The sequence below is a fragment of the Bufo bufo genome, chromosome 1 (assembly GCF_905171765.1).
Source record: "Bufo bufo chromosome 1, aBufBuf1.1, whole genome shotgun sequence".
NCBI lineage: Eukaryota > Metazoa > Chordata > Amphibia > Anura > Bufonidae > Bufo > Bufo bufo.
In genome coordinates this window covers 517890578-517907936 of record NC_053389.1, presented here as the reverse complement: position 1 = coordinate 517907936, position 17359 = coordinate 517890578, and the positions used below count along the sequence as shown (strand labels likewise).

Here is a 17359-nt window from a genome sequence, read left to right as displayed (position 1 = left end):
TGTTTCCTGTCCCTGGGGAGGCGGGGTATCCTCCTGTCGTGCCGCTGTGGGGGTGTTAGGAAAAATAGGGCTTGTGCAAGTGTCTGCAGTCGCTTGCGCAAAATTTAAGCATCAGCCGGCATGGTGAGGTCATGCGACAATGCGGAGTATCGGCCGGACACAGTGTGTGACCAGCACTACTACAGATTGACAACCTGCAGCAGTGCTACAGCTCACTACCAAAGCTTTTCTTCAAGGCCTCATGCTAACAGGTATTTGGAACCAATATCACACAGATCCCAAATATCGGTTGTGATGTTACATTGCATGTCATATCACTGAACCCTAGAAAGATTGCATTCAGTGCTTCTTGAGAAAAACCTGATCCATAAGGGATCTAAAGGACTAAAGTGACTGCAGTTTGGTTCCATTTTGCTCACCATATGATGAGCCATGTGCATGAGGCTTAGAAAGATACTTGGGCCTTGCTTGAAAGGGTTTTCTGAGACTTTAACTGATGACCTAACCTCTGGATAGGTCATCAGTATCTGATCGATGGGCGTCCAACACCCAGGACCCCTGGCGATCAGCTGTTTGAGAAGGCAGCGGCGCTCCTGTAAGTGCTGCAACCTTCTCACAGCTTTCCCTAGGCCAAGTGACATCATATTCATCAGTCCCAATCAAGTGATACCAAGCACAGCCGCTATACAATGTACAGCACTGTGCTCGGTACGCACTTGAATGGGGCTGAGCTGCGCCTAAGCCATGTGACTAATTAATGGGACATCACTGGCCTAGAGAAAGCTGCAAAAAGGTTGCAGCACTTACAAAAAGCACCAGTGCCTTCTCAATGAGCTGATTGGCTAGTAGTCCCAGGTGTCAGACCTCCACTGGTCAGGCAGATTCTCCGACCAGAGGATAAGTCATCAGTTAAAACGTCACTTAAAACCCCTTGAATAAGGCCTCATGCATACGACTGTGCCATTTTTTGCGATCCGCAAAGAAACGGAAGCCGCCCGTGTGCCTTCCGCAATTTGCGGAACGAGCAGCCCATTGTAGAAATACCTATTCTTGTCCACAAAACGGACAAGAATAGGACATGCTATATTCTTTTTGCAGGGCCACGGAGTGCTGTCCGCATCTTTTGGAGCCCCATTGAAGTGAATGGGTCCTCACCTGAGCCGCAAAAAATGCGGCTTGGATGCGGACCACAAAAAAACGGTCATGTGCCTGAGGCCTAAGTGTGTACTTTTATGTAGGAAAGCTAACCATAGGTGATCTGCCACAAGAGAGACGCACTCAGCGAAATAGAAAATCTGCATTTTAATGTCACATTGAATTGTAATACATTTCAAGTGCAGAAACAGAAAAAATAAACTGACAGACATGAGGAGTACAGGATTATATATATATTACAATTTGCCTTGTTATAATACATCGGCGGCTATGTAATAAAATAAGAGTTAAGGGCAGATGGAGTTCAAGCCAATTTGAATAGCTGTCATGGGAAGAAAGCATTTCATATATATTAAGCAATGACTGATTTATCAATTTCAGAACGAGAGAGAGAGAGAGAGGAGCGTGGCCTTAATTTTACTTTATTGACTCTTCGGGGGGTTAGTTCAAATTAGCAAAATATAAAAAGGTACAACAAAGTATTCAGACAAATGGCAAAGCCACACTGAAGAGCCGTCTTCTAGAGCTGGCACAATGGAGTGTAGTACTGTACCGACAAGTCTTTCCTTACAGAGTGCTTGTTTTTAGGTCTTAACTGCTTTATGGGGACTAATCATATACAGCACATATAGCCCCCCCAATGTAAACACATTGTAATGAAACTAATATGGGAAATGTTGTGCTGTAGCTGAATTATTGGAATCTAGTGATGTCCTATTTTAGAGCAAGGGCCATGCTGACCAGGCGAGTTGGCAGTTCCAAATACTTTTGTAACCATGTTTATTTATATGCACAGACACTAAAATCATCCAGTCATGCAATGTTCACGTTAGGCATTTTGCATCTCTTTGCCAATTTTGTAACTAAGAATCTTGTTCCAGTCAATCTTGGTGCGTGTCACTGGCAGCTGCCGGCGTAAGGCTTTGAAAGTAGTGTCCGACATAGTCTGGTAGTTTTCACTGATTGCAGTCTGAGAAGACAAGAGACACAATGTTTAAGGCACTCGGAGCACGGTGGGACGTATACAGAGGTCACGAATGGGAGAAAGCTTTTCAAAATGACAAGTAGGAGAAGCAGAAAAAGACGGATACCACACACTGCAGATTAAAAGGGTTTTCCTTTTTGACCCCTGCCGATCAGCTGCTTGAGAAGGCACTTGCACTCCTGTGAGCGCTGCAGCCTTCTGCCTGCTCACCAAGCACAGCTGCGCCTAGGCCACGTGACCGACGAACGTGTCATCACTGGCCTAGGGAAGGCTGAGAGAAGGACGCCCACCAATCAGATACTGATGACCTGTCTATAGGATAGGTCACCGGTATTTAAGTCTCGGAAAACCCTTTTAATAAAATAAATTGCTATTTTTTTGTAAGCTCATCTCAATGGACATGTAGCTGCACGCCCAATGCTTCTTTCCTAAAGACGACCAGCTAGTTTAGATAGAGGTTGGGTCCTGGTCCTAGGTCAGCCCCAGTGTGCAGAACTATGGTTGCAGTAACATCCAGTGTCACTAAATTTATATATAGTGGAAAATATAAAAAGAAGCCCTGGAAAAGTTAATGTGATTGAGCCAAGATTGACAAAGTATAAGCTTCTAGTGGTGCTTGGTCAATGATCACACAACCAAGGTGGTGCATCCTTAATTTTAGGTTCTGCAGCAGGGTCACATTACTACTGGGTAGCATCTCCCCTTGCTGCGGTACTGGCTACCCCTCTGGCATGGTAACGGTCATATGGTCGTACAGATGCTGGATATATTCCTGTGGTATGTCATTCAGCTCTTTCAACTTGGATCCATAGTTCAGCTAAGGTGGTTGCTAGCTGCTCTGCATGGGAGATCTGTCAACCCATCCAGTCCCAGACAATCTTGACTGAGGAGAGATCTGGTGATTAAGATGTCCAGGGGATATGCTGGATACCCCGATGAGCACATTGTGTAGCACGAGCAGTGTGTGGACGGGCGTTATCTTGTTAGAACACATCTCCTAACTAAAGTTCTAAAAAAATAAAATAAAAAGCAGGGTTGGTTCACCTATGTCCCGGACATACGAAGGCTGGTCAAAGTTCCCTCCACGGTAGCCAACCTGGTGTTGGTCCTGTATGTCTCTGCACCATGTATGATGGCAGTATGTGCTCTCCAGCCCTCCTGTGAACTCTGATGTAGCCATCATTAGTAGCAAGGCAGAACCTGCTTTCATCACTGAACACTGGTTTGCCATTGATTGGCGCATCAGACTTTACAGGAGGACTGCAGAGCACCTACGGCCATCATACATAGTGCAGGGACACACCGCTCTTTTCTGAAGTTCCCTGGCAACAGATCACAAACCCTATGTGTAGACAGATCCTGCAGTCATGAGTTACCCCGCTCTGTCGGTATTGCATGACTACTTCCAAGGTTTCTTTTTGTAGCTTGTAACCATAGAGCCACATCAGCTTGCAAATGAGCTTTATACTCAAAACAGTAGATTTTCATTTTAGATGCACTGGAACAAAATACTAGTTGCAAAGGTGTACATCACTTTTCACATCTTGGAGACATACCTGGTACTCATTTTCAGCATCCTCTACAATTTTAATAAACTCCTTTGCAGTTTGAACTTCATTCTAAATTAGAAAAATAAATCACAAAATAAAAAAAATAAAAACTGCACATTAAACTACGTACAGTAATTCAAGCCCACAGAACAGCTAATGCAAAGTCCTTGCAAGAATTATACCCATGACCCACGTTACTACAGCAACAATGGCAACTGACCATCCTTGATAATTTAAAGCAGCTCTGTCACCAGGATCAACCCCATTAACCACAACACACTGCCTGGTGTTAGGGCTCATCGTGCTGATTAAAACGATACCTTTCTATTGTCTGTATGCTAAACAGCTGCAGAGAAATCTATGTTTATATTCGTATGCAAATGAGAAGTTGGAGCACCAGGAGGCGGGGCTAAATCGTTTGAGCACTGCTATGTGCTCCCCTCCCTCCCCTTGATTGACAGGGCTAGACATGCTGAGGGCAGAGCTGTGTCCTTGCAGCTACATATCATATACACCACGTACTATAGCTTCATCACACCAAGATCTGCTCAGAAAGCAAATATACATATTTCAGCTTTATTCACAAGCACAATATACGATTATAAAGACACCAGTAATGTGTTAGCTTATAAGCATCTCTATGTGGTAATGCCATAGATTGGTGATAAGTGCATGGTTTTGCATGTAGAGATCCCAAGTTAGAATCCTGGGAGAGACTTCCAGGTTTTTCTTCTTCCACATTTAACCCATAATAAAAGTCTATGGGGTAATTTATGAAGACCGGTGTTTTAAGGTACTTTCACACTAGCGTTTTTTCTTTTCCGGCATAAAGTTCCGTCACAGGGGCTCTATACCGGAAAAGAGCTGATCAGGCATATCCCCATGCATTCTGAATGGAGAGTAATCGTTTCAGGATGCATCAGGTTGTCTTTAGTTCAGTCGTTTTGACTGATCAGGCAAAAGAGAAAACCGTAGCATGCTACGGTTTTATTTCCGGGGAATAAAACTGAAGACTTGCCTGAATGCCGGATCCGGCATTTTTTCCCATAGGAATGTATTAGTGCATTCAAATTACCGGAATGCCGGATCCGTCTTTCCGGCCTGCGCATGCGCAGACCGGTAAAAATGTGAAAAAAAAGATACAAGACGGATCCGTCTGTCCGCATGACAAGCGGAGAGACGGATCCGTCCTTGCAATGCATTTGTGAGACTGATCCGCATCTGGATCCGTCTCACAAATGCTTTCAGTCAGCGGCAGATCGGCGGATCCCGCGGCCAGTTCCGACGACGGAACTGCCCGCCGGATCACACTGCCGCAAGTGTGAAAGTAGCCTTAGATGCGGGTCTTAATAACCCCTATAGCTGGTGGTGGATCTGCCGAAGTTAAAGAGAGACGCAGGCCTCTACATAACTTCGGCATATCTAGCGCCAGAGTAAGACAGCTTCCGTGCTGGTTTAATTCAGACCATTTTCTACGCCTAAAACAGGCATAGAAAATAAAGAATGAGATGGGCCTGCTGACCCTTCCCCGCCCACATCACACGCCCTTTTTAGACCTGGCTTGAGCGGGGACAAGTCACAGATTGCGGCACAAATACACCTAATATAGGCGTATTTCTGCATAGTAAAAGACCCTCTATATATATATCAAATTGAGAATAATGATTTCAGGCTTAAAAAGCTAATAAATATTCCAGGTTTCTTTATAACCACATATTGTGCCTGTGAATAAACCAGTAATTTTTTTTGGTACCATTCTCAATATGGTAAGGTCTTTTATTGGTATTATATGATTATATATTTATTGTAGTATAACCTTTTATTATGGGTTAAATGGGAAAGAAAATAAATAAACAGAAAAAAGTATGTTAACCAGGAACATTTCCTGTATGTGTAATGGTCCTTACCATTGCTGTAGTAATGTAGAAATATTGTGCACTTACCGTCACCGTTAGCGACTCCGCAATATCTTTATGGCTCACTAGCTGAACATTACCATCTTCATAATAATGAACCTGTATGAAAAGAAATACATTTTATAAATAGAATTTACTTAAGGGGAACCTGTCACGTTGAACACGGTGTCTGAGCTGCAGCCTGTTATAGAGCAGGAGGAGCTGAGCAGATTCCTGCTTGTTTGGCAAGGAGACGGTCCCATCAGTGACTGTGTATACAGAGCTGTCAGTCACTGATAGGACCAACTCCTTGACAAACGACCAGGAATTTAAAATGTATAAAGTTTTACTGAATCTTTTCCCATAACAATATATCAATATATAAAAAAAAAAATAAGTAAGGGGCTTACGGTAGTACAGTGAAGAGCCCTGGGAAAGCAGGGAATGAGTGCAGTCGGTTGTGGTGTGCCGAAACAGAGGATGAGGTAGGCCTGAGAAAGAAGAGGGCCTACCCAAGGAAAAGATATGGAAGAAATGAGTTGTAAATGAGTGGAGTGGTGGGAGGGTCAAAAGCTCAGACCTCAAATGATGCAGGAGCCAGGTAAGGGAGTGCCCTAAATAGGCTGGAGGCGGACCTCAGCCCCTCCCACAAATCCAGGCAAATTGCCTTAATACTTGTGTAAGGGGCTTACGGTAGTACAGTGAAGATCCCTGGGAAAGCAGGGAATGAGTGCAGTCGGTTGTGGTGTGCCGAAACCGAGGATGAGGTAGGCCTGAGAAAGAAGAGGGCAAAAATGGAAATAAACCAGTTTATTGTAGCCAATGATATATCAATAGCTCAACCCGACATGTGTTGGAAAGCCACTCTTAACTCTTGTGTTGGATTGGGAATGTATTGCGCGTAAGCGGATGACTTCCAGCGCCCCAATTTCCTGATGACATGAGTGAGGATGTTGGCACTGGAGGCCGTGGACGTGGCTCCAATGCGAAAGGAGTGCCCTGAGTAGTTGGCTGCGTTGAGGCCTAGTTGTGTGAGGGATGACCTGACATGGGTCATGAAGGTGGTGGTGGTGAGTACCGAACCATGTAGTTGAAGTAGCGGTTGAGAGGGTAGAACTTGTGACGCTGATAGTAAGCATCCAGAACCCTGACTGGACACCATCTGTTGTGCGTGGGGTAATATGAAATGTTGACGGGTAAGTGCTGACTATTCTTGGAGTGAGGTAAGGACAGGATGTAGTGATCCATGTGTATCAACAAGTGGGAGACAAGAAGACAAGGTGAGGTTTGGGTCGTGGAGGTTGTAGTGAATTTCCCGGGTCTCAGGAATCCGTAGAAGGCCAAGTAAATTGCCGTTTTGATGATGGAGTTTGTATCAGTTTCAAGAGGCGTGGCGTCCAGCAAGTCGGATAATGCTTTGAAGATATGATTGTTTGTGGGTAGCCTCTGGGCTGGACGAGCGGGTTCCGTTTTCTGAATACCTCCGAGTATGGTTTTGATCTGGTGCGAGGACATGAAGCTGATGTTATTGAGGTGTATGATTAGCATATGATGTTGAATGCCAGTGAGATATAGTTTGATGGTGTTGTATGACATTTTGAGTTTGAGGTGGCAAAAAGAAGCAAACTCCGGAAGAGACGTCATGACAAAAGGGGGCGTGATGTTGTGTTCCAACAGGAACCTGTTGAATAGTGTGAACGCTCTGTCGTATGTTCTATGTGTATTGTCTGACAGTGCTAAGCGGGACAAAGACTGGCTATGCCGCATGATGCCTTCTAATCCAGAATGAGCTGTTGAAATGATGGAGTGATGGAGGCCGTGGGTGACGCTGATGGGAGAGCTTGATGAAATGCCTGAATTTAGAAGCGAGACAGATTGTCAGCTGCCGTATTGCACACCCCGGGGACATGGGAACAATGTAAGAAGAAATTATTGCAAGCGGCCAACCAAGTAAGTCTCCGCAGAAACCTCACGATTGTGAGGGACTTGGAACGATCTTTGTTGATGATCTGGCAGGTCGCCTGGTTGTCTGCATAGCATTGGACCGACATGTTTGCCCATGAATGACCCCACGCCACGGCAGCCGCCATGATGGGGTAGATCTCGCAAGCGCTGAGGCAGTGGAGAATCCCTCCAACCCCGGACCGCAGGAGGCCAGCTGTCCCACAGCCAATCGTTCCCAAAATGGCGGCGAAGCCTGTGGTAGATGCCGCATCTGACCAGATAGAGGGGGAAGAGTCCGACAGCTGAGGGAGAAACAAGCTCCCGCCATTCCAGGTGGACAGAAATCTCCCCCACATGCCCAGATCTGCCGCAGCGTGGGCATCCAGGGACAACCTGTGCGAGTCGTGTAGGAAAAAAAGGGAGGGGTGCAGGAGCCGTGATATAAATGAGCGACCCTGAGGTATGATTAGCATGGCAAAGTTCAGGGAGCCCAGCGGGGACTGCAGCTCTTTGCGGTTGCCGGTGCCGAGTTGAAGGTTGTTGTCTATGAGGGCGAGAATGTCCTGGATCTTCCCGGATGGCAAACTGGCTTGCCTTGAGGCTGAATCCAACTGGGTACCCAGGAAAGGTGATGACAGTGTCTGGCCCTTCTGTCTTCTTGGTGGCGATGGGTACCCCAGGTTCCTCCTCCGGTATTATGTGCGCCGGGCTGACTTCTTGGTCCTCCAGGCTAACGGTCGGCGTGATCACTGGCAATCCGGCCGGCGCCGGTGACGCTGCCGGTGGTGGCCCTGCCAAGGAGAGGGTCGTGGTGACCGATTCCAGCCTCTCCAACCTGGCGTTGACTTTAGACATGGATGTCATTAGAGAGGACAGCATGGCATGTATATCCCCTGTGTTGGACTGGCTAGGTCCTTCCCCTGCCTCCCTGTTATCGGTTGGTGTGCGCAGCAGCCGGAAAAGCTCTGCTTTCCCTGCCGTGGCGGGGAAGGGAACATGCCGTCGCCTTAACTCAGTCGTTATGCGCGGGATTGTCCAGGATCTGATGGATGCTGGACTGGCTAGACCGTCTCCCTGGGTAGCAGTGACGGATCTAGCAGGGTGCCAGGTAGGGAGAAGTTCTCTATCCCTTCCAGAGACATAGTAAAACAAAACAGTTGATTAGCTTGGGGAAACACAGGATCGTGCTGGCAAGCTAGCTAGGCCGTACGGCGAAAAAATTACACTTGCATGGTGACAGATGAGGCCCTGCTAATTTGCCAAGCGGCTTGAGAGGCTCTACCTATGATTTGGCACGAGGGGTTAATGAGGCCACTCGTGGTAGTGGCAGGAGCGTTGGCCTCTCGGTGACTGTAAGACAGGACTAGGGGAAGGGAGTGACAGGTGAGGCCCTCTCTATGCAACACGCGAGGCGGCTTACTAACGAGGTGGCGCGTTGGGCGGTTGCCTCTGTACGTTTGAGGCGGGGTGTCGGCCTCGTGGGACCACTAACTGCTGGCGAAGCCAAGAAGGGGGTAACCTAGTGGGATGATGGTGTCCCTAAAGCCAGCACGCTGACCCTAACGGGACCATCCGAAATGTAAGGAAGACTTTGTTAATGAGCAGGTGAACGTACCTGGTAGTAAGAAAAAATTCTCCGGATACACGGTAGTGCAAAATACAATATAGGTTGACCGCCTGAAAAAGGGGGAGGGTAGACATAAAATATAGTGTGATGAAATGTGAAATGTATATGGTACATATGCATGACCCGGAGGATCATGACGGTTGTTAATGAAATGACAGTTTGCGCCTGGTGTGAAAAGAGACCAGCGCGTGCCGCATGCCTATGCACAAGTGGGAACGTGCGGTTTGCAATACAATGGTATGTATTGGTTTGTGTCTTTTTTTTTTTTCTTTATTAGCAACCAGTTGATATCTTCCCCCCCCCCCCCCCCCTTTTTTTTTTTCTTTTCCTTTTTTTTGTGTGGGGCTGCTGGGGTGAAGTTTAACTGCAGGGTGCTTTAGTGGGGCGTGCTGGAAGCCCCCCCTGCAGCCTGTGCAGGAGGGGCCTGCTGTGTGACCGGCGCCCCCGGAGCTCCGCCGACCAGCCGAGCCGGACCGCCCGACGGCGGCCCCCCGCATCAGATGCGGCGCGAACGGCCGCCGGGACACCGTGCATGCGCCGACGAATCGCCGCGCATGCGCAGTACCCCGGCCGCGCAGACCAGGCACCGGGACGCGGCAGGGGCGCCATCGGCCGCGCGGCGGAACAGGCAGGAGGCGGTGGGGAGGGGATGCTTGTGGCAGCGGTATGCCCAGTGGAGGCGGACATGAATGGAGGGTGTACCTAGTGCACCGCAGCTGGCACCTGTAGCCATGCACATGAACATGAGGAGGGGGGAGGGGGGGGGGCATGAATGTGGATGATGTGGGGTGATATGAACTAACCCAGAAATGGGGAATGAGCCCGGAACCACCAGGGTGCTGACCAAAGTGTTGGTACTATGGGAAGACGCCAGAATAGACATGAGAGAAATGAGATGCCGGTGATTGATGCGAGAAAGCCGTGACATTGGTGCAGCGTGTATGAGATGAACAAACTGAAATGGGGGATTAACCCAGGAACCATTGGCCGCCTGCTGCAGAGCTGTTGACCGGAATGGTGGTACGGTTGCGAACAAATTGTGCATGAACAGGCGTGACAGAAATGAATACTGGTGACTTGTATGAAAAATCCGTGACATTGGTGCGCGTTTGATGAAATGAAATGAACCGGTACAGGGTCAACCGTGAGGCCCCGGCTGTACCGTATGAATGACTCACAGTTTAACGGGCAAACGCGACCCACAGTGAACCGAGTGAAGCTGGGAAAAAGAACAGCAATGCTCCAAATCCAGAAACAGACAGCGACGAAAAGCTTTCAGAAATTCAGCGGCTCGCAGGTAATTCTCCAGAAACTCCACAAGCGACTTCCTCTCTCAAAGCTCAGACCCCAGACGGAGGTCAGAAATGCTGATCATGGAGGGAGGGTGTGCCGTGTACACTGCTACGGCAGGTTTGTGAGCAAGTGTGTGCACTTCTGGTCACGCTGTTTGCCATGAACCAAAAAGGGGGGGGGCATGAGTGTGATTTGCAGAAAACGGCTGGGCCGGAGCTCCGCCGGCCAGGCCGGAGACCAGACCACCCGACGGCGGCTCCCCGCCCCAGACGCACCGCCGGGACACCGCGCACGCATGCGCCGTACCCCGGCCGCGCGTACGCAGACCAGGCGCCAAGACGCGGCCGGCCGCGCGGCAGGAGGAGCGGCGGAACAGACCGGAGGTAGTGGGGGGGGGGGGGGGGCGCACGCCTGAACAGCGGCGTGCCCGTGACGCCGGACATGGAGGGAGGGTGTGTGCTGTGCCCGATGTGGAAGCCAATGTGAGCAAGTGTGTACTATTGGACATGTCGATTTTTTAACATGAAACAAGGGGGAGGCATGATTGTGAATGAATGTGGGGAAAAGGAAATGAGCAGAAATGGGGAATGAGCCCAGGAAACAACCTGCCTGCGCTGCAGGGGTGTTGACCGGAGTAGTGGTACGGTGTGACCAATTCTTCTACATGAACAAAAGCATGACCGACATGAAATGATAGTGACTTGTGACGAGAAACCCGTGACATGAGTGCAAAGTTTGGTGAAATGAAATGAACCGGTACAGGGGGCAACCGTGAGGCCCCGGCTGTACCGTATGGATGACTCAAAAACCACTGCCTGCATGCCGCAGGGGTGTTGACCGGAGTGGTAATACGGTGCAGATAATTTATGCATGAACAAGACATGACAAAAATGAAATGCTGGTGACTTGTGCGAGAAAGCCGTGACATTAGTACAGCGTTTGGTGAAATGAAATGAACAGAAATGGGGGATTGCCCAGGAAAACGACTGCATGCTTGCCGCAGGGGGCCGACCGGAATAGTGGTACGGTGTAGACAAATTGTGCATGAACAAGGCGTGACAGAAATGAAATACTGGTGACTTGTACGAGAAAACAGTGACATTGGTGCAGCGTTTGTTGAAATGAATTGAACCGGTACAGGGGCAACCGTGAGGCCCCGGCTGTACTGTATGGATGACTCGCAGTTTAACGGGCAAACGTGACCCACAGTGAAGCGAGTGAAACCGGAAAAATAGAACCGAAATGCTCCAAATCCAGAACGGATGGCAACGAAAAAACTCCCAGAAATCCAGCGACTCGCAGGTAACTCTCCAGGAACTCCACAAGTGACCTCCTCTCTCAAAGCTCAGACCTCAAATGATGCAGGAGCCAGGTAAGGGAGTGCCCTAAATAGGCTGGAGGCGGACCTCAGCCCCTCCCACAAATCCAGGCAAATTGCCTTAATTTTTGATAGTGGGGGGTCTAGCTACTGAGACCCCTACCAATCTGTAAACTGAAGTGGCAGAAGTGCTCAGCTGTGTGCTGGGCTCCTTTGTCTGTTCGACCTGTTCCAGAGGAAAGGTCATAAGTGTAAAAAAAATAAATTAAAAAAAATAATAATTTTAAAAAAAATAATAAAAAAAAAAAAATCTTGGAAAACCCCTTTAAAAAGGGAGTCTGTCACCATAATGTGAACATATATAGCACTTAGATTGTCCTGTAGTACACCTATACATGAATGTAATGGTACCTTTGTTATTTTCTTTACACTTAGGCTACTTTCACACTAGCGTTCGGGGCTCCGCTTGTGAGTTCCGTTTGAAGGCTCTCACAAGCGGCCCCAAACGGATCCGTCCAGCCCTAATGCATTCTGAGTGGATGTGGATCCGCTCAGAATGCATCAGTCTGGCTTAGTTTGTCCTCCGCTCAGCAGGCAGACACCCGAACGCAGCTTGCAGCGTTCGGGTGTCCGCCTGGCCGTGCGGAGGCAAACGGATCCGTCCAGACTTACAATGTAAGGCTACTTTCACACTAGCGTCGGGGTTCCGCTTGTGAGCTCCGTTTGAAGAGTCTCACAAGCGGCCCCGAACGCATCCGTCCAGCTACCAATGCATTCTGAGTGGATGCGGATCCGCTCAGAATGCTTCAGTCTGGCAGCGTTCAGCCTCCGCTCAGCAGGCCTGGCCGTGCGGAGGCAAACGGATCCGTCCAGACTTACAATGTAAGTCAATGGGGACGGATCCGTTTGAATTTGACACTATATGGCTCAATTTTCAAACGGATCCGTCCCCCATTGACTTTCAATGTAAAGTCAAAACGGATCTGTTTGCATTATCATGAACAAAATAAAAAATTTTTTTTTTTGTTCATGGTAATGCAAACGGATCCGTTCTGAACGGATCTAAGCGTTTGCATTATAGGTGCGGATCCGTCTGTGCAGATACCAGACGGAACCGCACCTAAACGCAGGTGTGACAGTAGCCTTACAGAAGCAAGAAAAACGACGTTTAATTCATATGTTCCCAAATAGTGTCAGTTTGCCGGCGCGTGCGCACTAGTTGAAGCGATGCTGTGCCCACAAAGCGATGCTGTGCCCACAATGGGCATCGCAGTGCACAGGACCTCGGCCGGACCTAGGGATGACGCAAGGGAATAGGAGGGCGGGCAGAGGCTGGGGAGGAGTACCATGAAAGAAGGCAGAGCAGAAGGCTCCTACACACTGAATGCTGCCCATGGGCACTTGCGAGTGCTCATTTGCATATGCATTACACATCGTATTGCTAGCTTCTGCAAGTGTAAAGAAAATAAAGGTACCTTACATTCATGGATAGGGTGTAAGTGCTGTATATGTTCATATTGTGGTGACAGGTTCCCATATTTCAGGAGATCTTCTTCCTGGCAGCACATGTACAGACAGTGCTCAGTATGGAAGGCACATTCCCTGCGTGTACACCAGGTAGAACCCTAGGAAGCATATAGCTACTAGTGTGGTCAGAGACAAGTCCACAGTACAGAAGTAACCCCCCATGACGACATTTACAATACTAAGATCAGTCGCACAGACAAGGGGGTTCTAGCTCTAAAGCTACCCACTTACCAACACGATTCTTTAAAGGGGTTGTCTGGGTTCAGAGCTGTACCCGGACATATCCCCAATTTCACCAAGGCAGCCTTTCTGATATAAGCATTAGAGCATGAAATGCTCTCCCATGCCCTAAGCTGGATCATGCAGGGCAAGGGCTGTTTTTAACACTAGTAGGTGTGGCTAGGACAGCACTAAATTCTGCCCATTAGTGCCAGTGACGTCACAGGGCTCACTGCAGGGGGGAAGCCTCCGCCTAGCAGCCCCTATGGAGAGCCCAGTATGTCACCGGAACTCCATAAAATGCCTTTGCCCTGCGTGATTCAGCACAGGACAAAGGAGACCATCGGAGCATGAAATGGAGGGCTGCCTCGGTGAAAACGGGGATAAGTCCGGGTTCAGCTCTGAACCCAGACAACCCCTTCAAATAACAAGATTTAGCTCTGTATAGTGCACATCACGTAGGATTTGATTAGTCCATTTCCTATTACTGTGGATGCCAGTAAACCCTATATAACCCTTTCACTACCAAGGACATATGTAAAAGCTGCCATGGCTGTAGCTAAACTGCCATTTTTTTACTTATTTTATAGCAAAACATTAAAAACAATATAAATTTAGCATAACCATAAATCGCACTGGCCTGCAGAATAAAGTCTTTATATTGGTTTTAGCACACAACAATACAAGATATGGTAAATCAAATGAAGCAATTAAAAACTACAACGCGTTGCACCAAAAAACAAAGCCCTTATACGGCTCTTGGAAAACAGGGGAAAAAAAAAAAAAAAAGAAAATTGGCTGCAACCTTCAGCTTCATGCTCAGAATATTTCATATGATACCACATTATTTTGGCGCAGCACCCTTTGGAAGTAGGGAGCAGCATAAAAAGCCTAACGTGCTGTGTGCCTTGTAGGGGCCAAGAAAGCTGCAAGTGACAGGGTGAAGAAAGGTCACACCCTATTAATATCACTGTTCCCCTGTACAGCCTACTGACCCCAGGGAGAGGATACATGGAGTGTATGCCAAGACATTGGGTCTCTTCAATTCTGATGATTTTGTGAAGAGAATTTCATGTAGATGTAGGCATAAATGACAGAATGAACACAGCCTCTACTTGCATTAGAGTTTTATGAAGTCACACTCTACCTAACAAACATACCTGAATTTTTAGAATGCCGACCACCTTTGTAGTGGATGGTGTGATTGTAAACTTCCATTCTGCCCTCCAGCGTCCATTCCTGTAAAACAATTTAAAATATGTATTTAATTTAATAGAAAACAATATACACACTGCAAACATTTAAGTCCAGCTTATAAGAGCTGCTTATGTCATTACTATACAGAAATGTTCCTGAAGATGCTTGGGAGCAGAGATATTTCAGGTGAAGAGCAGAACAATGTCTATATAACGTATAGGGTGAAAAATATGGTATTATACAAGACACTTTTTTTGGGGGGAAAAAAAAGGGTCAGTGTGTCTTATAAAGCAAATACTAGTGAGTGCTTCCATTATAGAAGTGCTCACTAGTATGCAGGAGGCGCAGGGAGTGGCGAGTGTAGCACTGCTAGTGCTGGCTGTACTCATCGCTCCCTGGTCTTCTCTGGGATCAAGCTGCACTGTCATGACTGAGTACAGTTTTAGAACCTAGCGCGCGGGCCCAGAGAAGCATTAGAGGAAAGTTCAATTATTTTTGGTCTCATATGGGGGTCTGATCTGAGGTCTGATGAAGACTGGGAGTCCGATTTCAGATCTGATGAAAAAAAAATAATAATCTGATTTTCCTCCTCTAAAACCTAGGTGCGGCTTATAAAGTGAAAAATACAGTGCGTGCATATACACTGCTCAAAAAAATAAAGGGAACACTTAAACAACACAATGTAACTCCAAGTCAATCACACTTCTGTGAAATCAAACTGTCCACTTAGGAAGCAACACTGAGTGACAATCAATTTCACATGCTGTTGTGCAAATGGGATAGACAACAGGTGGAAATTATAGGCAATTAGCAAGACACCCCCAATAAAGGAGTGGTTCTGCAGGTGGTAACCACAGACCACTTCTCAGTTCCTATGCTTCCTGGCTGATGTTTTGGTCACTTTTGAATGCTGGCGGTGCTTTCACTCTAGTGGTAGCATGAGACGGAGTCTACAACCCACACAAGTGGCTCAGGTAGTGCAGCTTATCCAGGATGGCACATCCATGCGAGCTGTGGCAAGAAGGTTTGCTGTGTCTGTCAGCGTATTGTGTCCAGAGCAGGGAGCCGCTACCAGGAGACAGGCCAGTACATCAGGAGACGTGGAGGAGGCCGTAGGAGGGCAACAACCCAGCAGCAGGACCGCTACCTTCCGCCTTTGTGCAAGGAGGAACAGGAGGAGCACTGCCAGAGCCCTGCAAAATGACCTCCAGCAGGCCACAAATGTGCATGTGTCTGCTCAAACGGTCAGAAACAGACTCCATGAGGGTGATATGAGGGCCCGACGTCCACAGGTGGGGGTTGTGCTTACAGCCCAACACCGTGCAGGACGTTTGGCATTTGTCAGAGAACACCAAGATTGGCAAATTTGCCACTGGCGCCCTGTGCTCTTCACAGATGAAAGCAGGTTCACACTGAGCACATGTGACAGAGTCTGGAGACGCCGTGGAGAACATTCTGCTGCTTGCAACATCCTCCAGCATGACCGGTTTGGCATTGGGTCAGTAATGGTGTGGGGTGGCATTTCTTTGGAGGGCCACACAGCCCTCCATGTGCTCGCCAGAGGTAGCCTGACTGCCATTAGGTACCGAGATGAGATCCTCGGACCCCTTGTGAGACCATATGCTGGTGCGGTTGGCCCTGGGTTCCTCCTAATGCAAGACAATGCTAGACCTCATGTGGCTGGAATGTGTCAGCAGTTCCTGCAAGACGAAGGCATTGATGCTATGGACTGGCCCACCCGTTCCCCAGACCTGAATCCAATTGAGCACATCTGGGACATCATGTCTCGCTCTATCCACCAACGTCACGTTGCACCACAGACTGTCCAGGAGTTGGCAGATGCTTTAGTCCAGGTCTGGGAGGAGATCCCTCAGGAGACCGTCCGCCACCTCATCAGGAGCATGCACAGGCGTTGTAGGGAGGTCATACAGGCACGTGGAGGCCACACATACTACTGAGCCTCATTTTGACTTGTTTTAAGGACATTACATCAAAGTTGGATCAGCCTGTAGTCCAGACCTCCATGGGTTAAAAAAAATTGATTTCCATTTTTTTATTTTTGTGTGATTTTGTTGTCAGCACATTCAACTATGTAAAGAACAAAGTATTTCAGAAGAATATTTAATTAATTCAGATCTAGGATGTTATTTTTGTGTTCCCTTTATTTTTTTGAGCAGTGTATATATATATTTTTAGTTACATAAAAAAAATGAAAACAAAATATAATAAAAACACAAATAAAAGAAATAAAAATGTGGCAAAAAAATGTAAAAGTATATAAAAAAAAAATAACATTAAAAAGTGGAAAATAATAGAGTGAATATTGTCCCCCAACAGTCTTTTTATGACCTCTTGGAGGACATATTATATGGCAAAAATATCTTTAAAAAAAAAAAGTTATAAACCAATTAGAAAAAAAATTAAATACAAAAAAGGAAAAAAATAAAAATGAAAGTGCAAAATTATAAAAAAGTGTCAGTGTCCCCCAAAGGTCTTTTTATGACCTCTTGGGGCACATATGTAGCAGAAATATATTTAAAAAAAAAATGAAGTAAAAAAATAAATAAATAATAAAATACATAAAAGAAAAAAAAAAAAAAAAACAGTCACACCAACCAAAACCATTGCCATTATCGCCCTATTCAAGTG

At 47.2% G+C, this 17359-nt stretch overlaps 1 protein-coding gene across 1 annotated transcript in view; it reads right to left on the bottom strand.

Annotated features, from left to right (window-relative positions):
* Positions 1–1285: 1285 nt before the first annotated feature.
* The window catches only part of CAPZA2 (capping actin protein of muscle Z-line subunit alpha 2), a 36860-nt gene continuing 20786 nt past the window's right edge, over positions 1286–17359 (bottom strand). Inside the window, exons 7-10 of the mRNA XM_040411399.1 lie at positions 14674–14752; positions 5634–5705; positions 3697–3759; positions 1286–2125 (exon numbers count right to left, since the gene is read on the bottom strand). Of these exons, the coding sequence (XP_040267333.1) occupies positions 1985–2125; positions 3697–3759; positions 5634–5705; positions 14674–14752 (355 nt within the window). The 3' untranslated portion in view covers positions 1286–1984. The remainder of the gene's footprint in view (positions 2126–3696; positions 3760–5633; positions 5706–14673; positions 14753–17359) is intronic.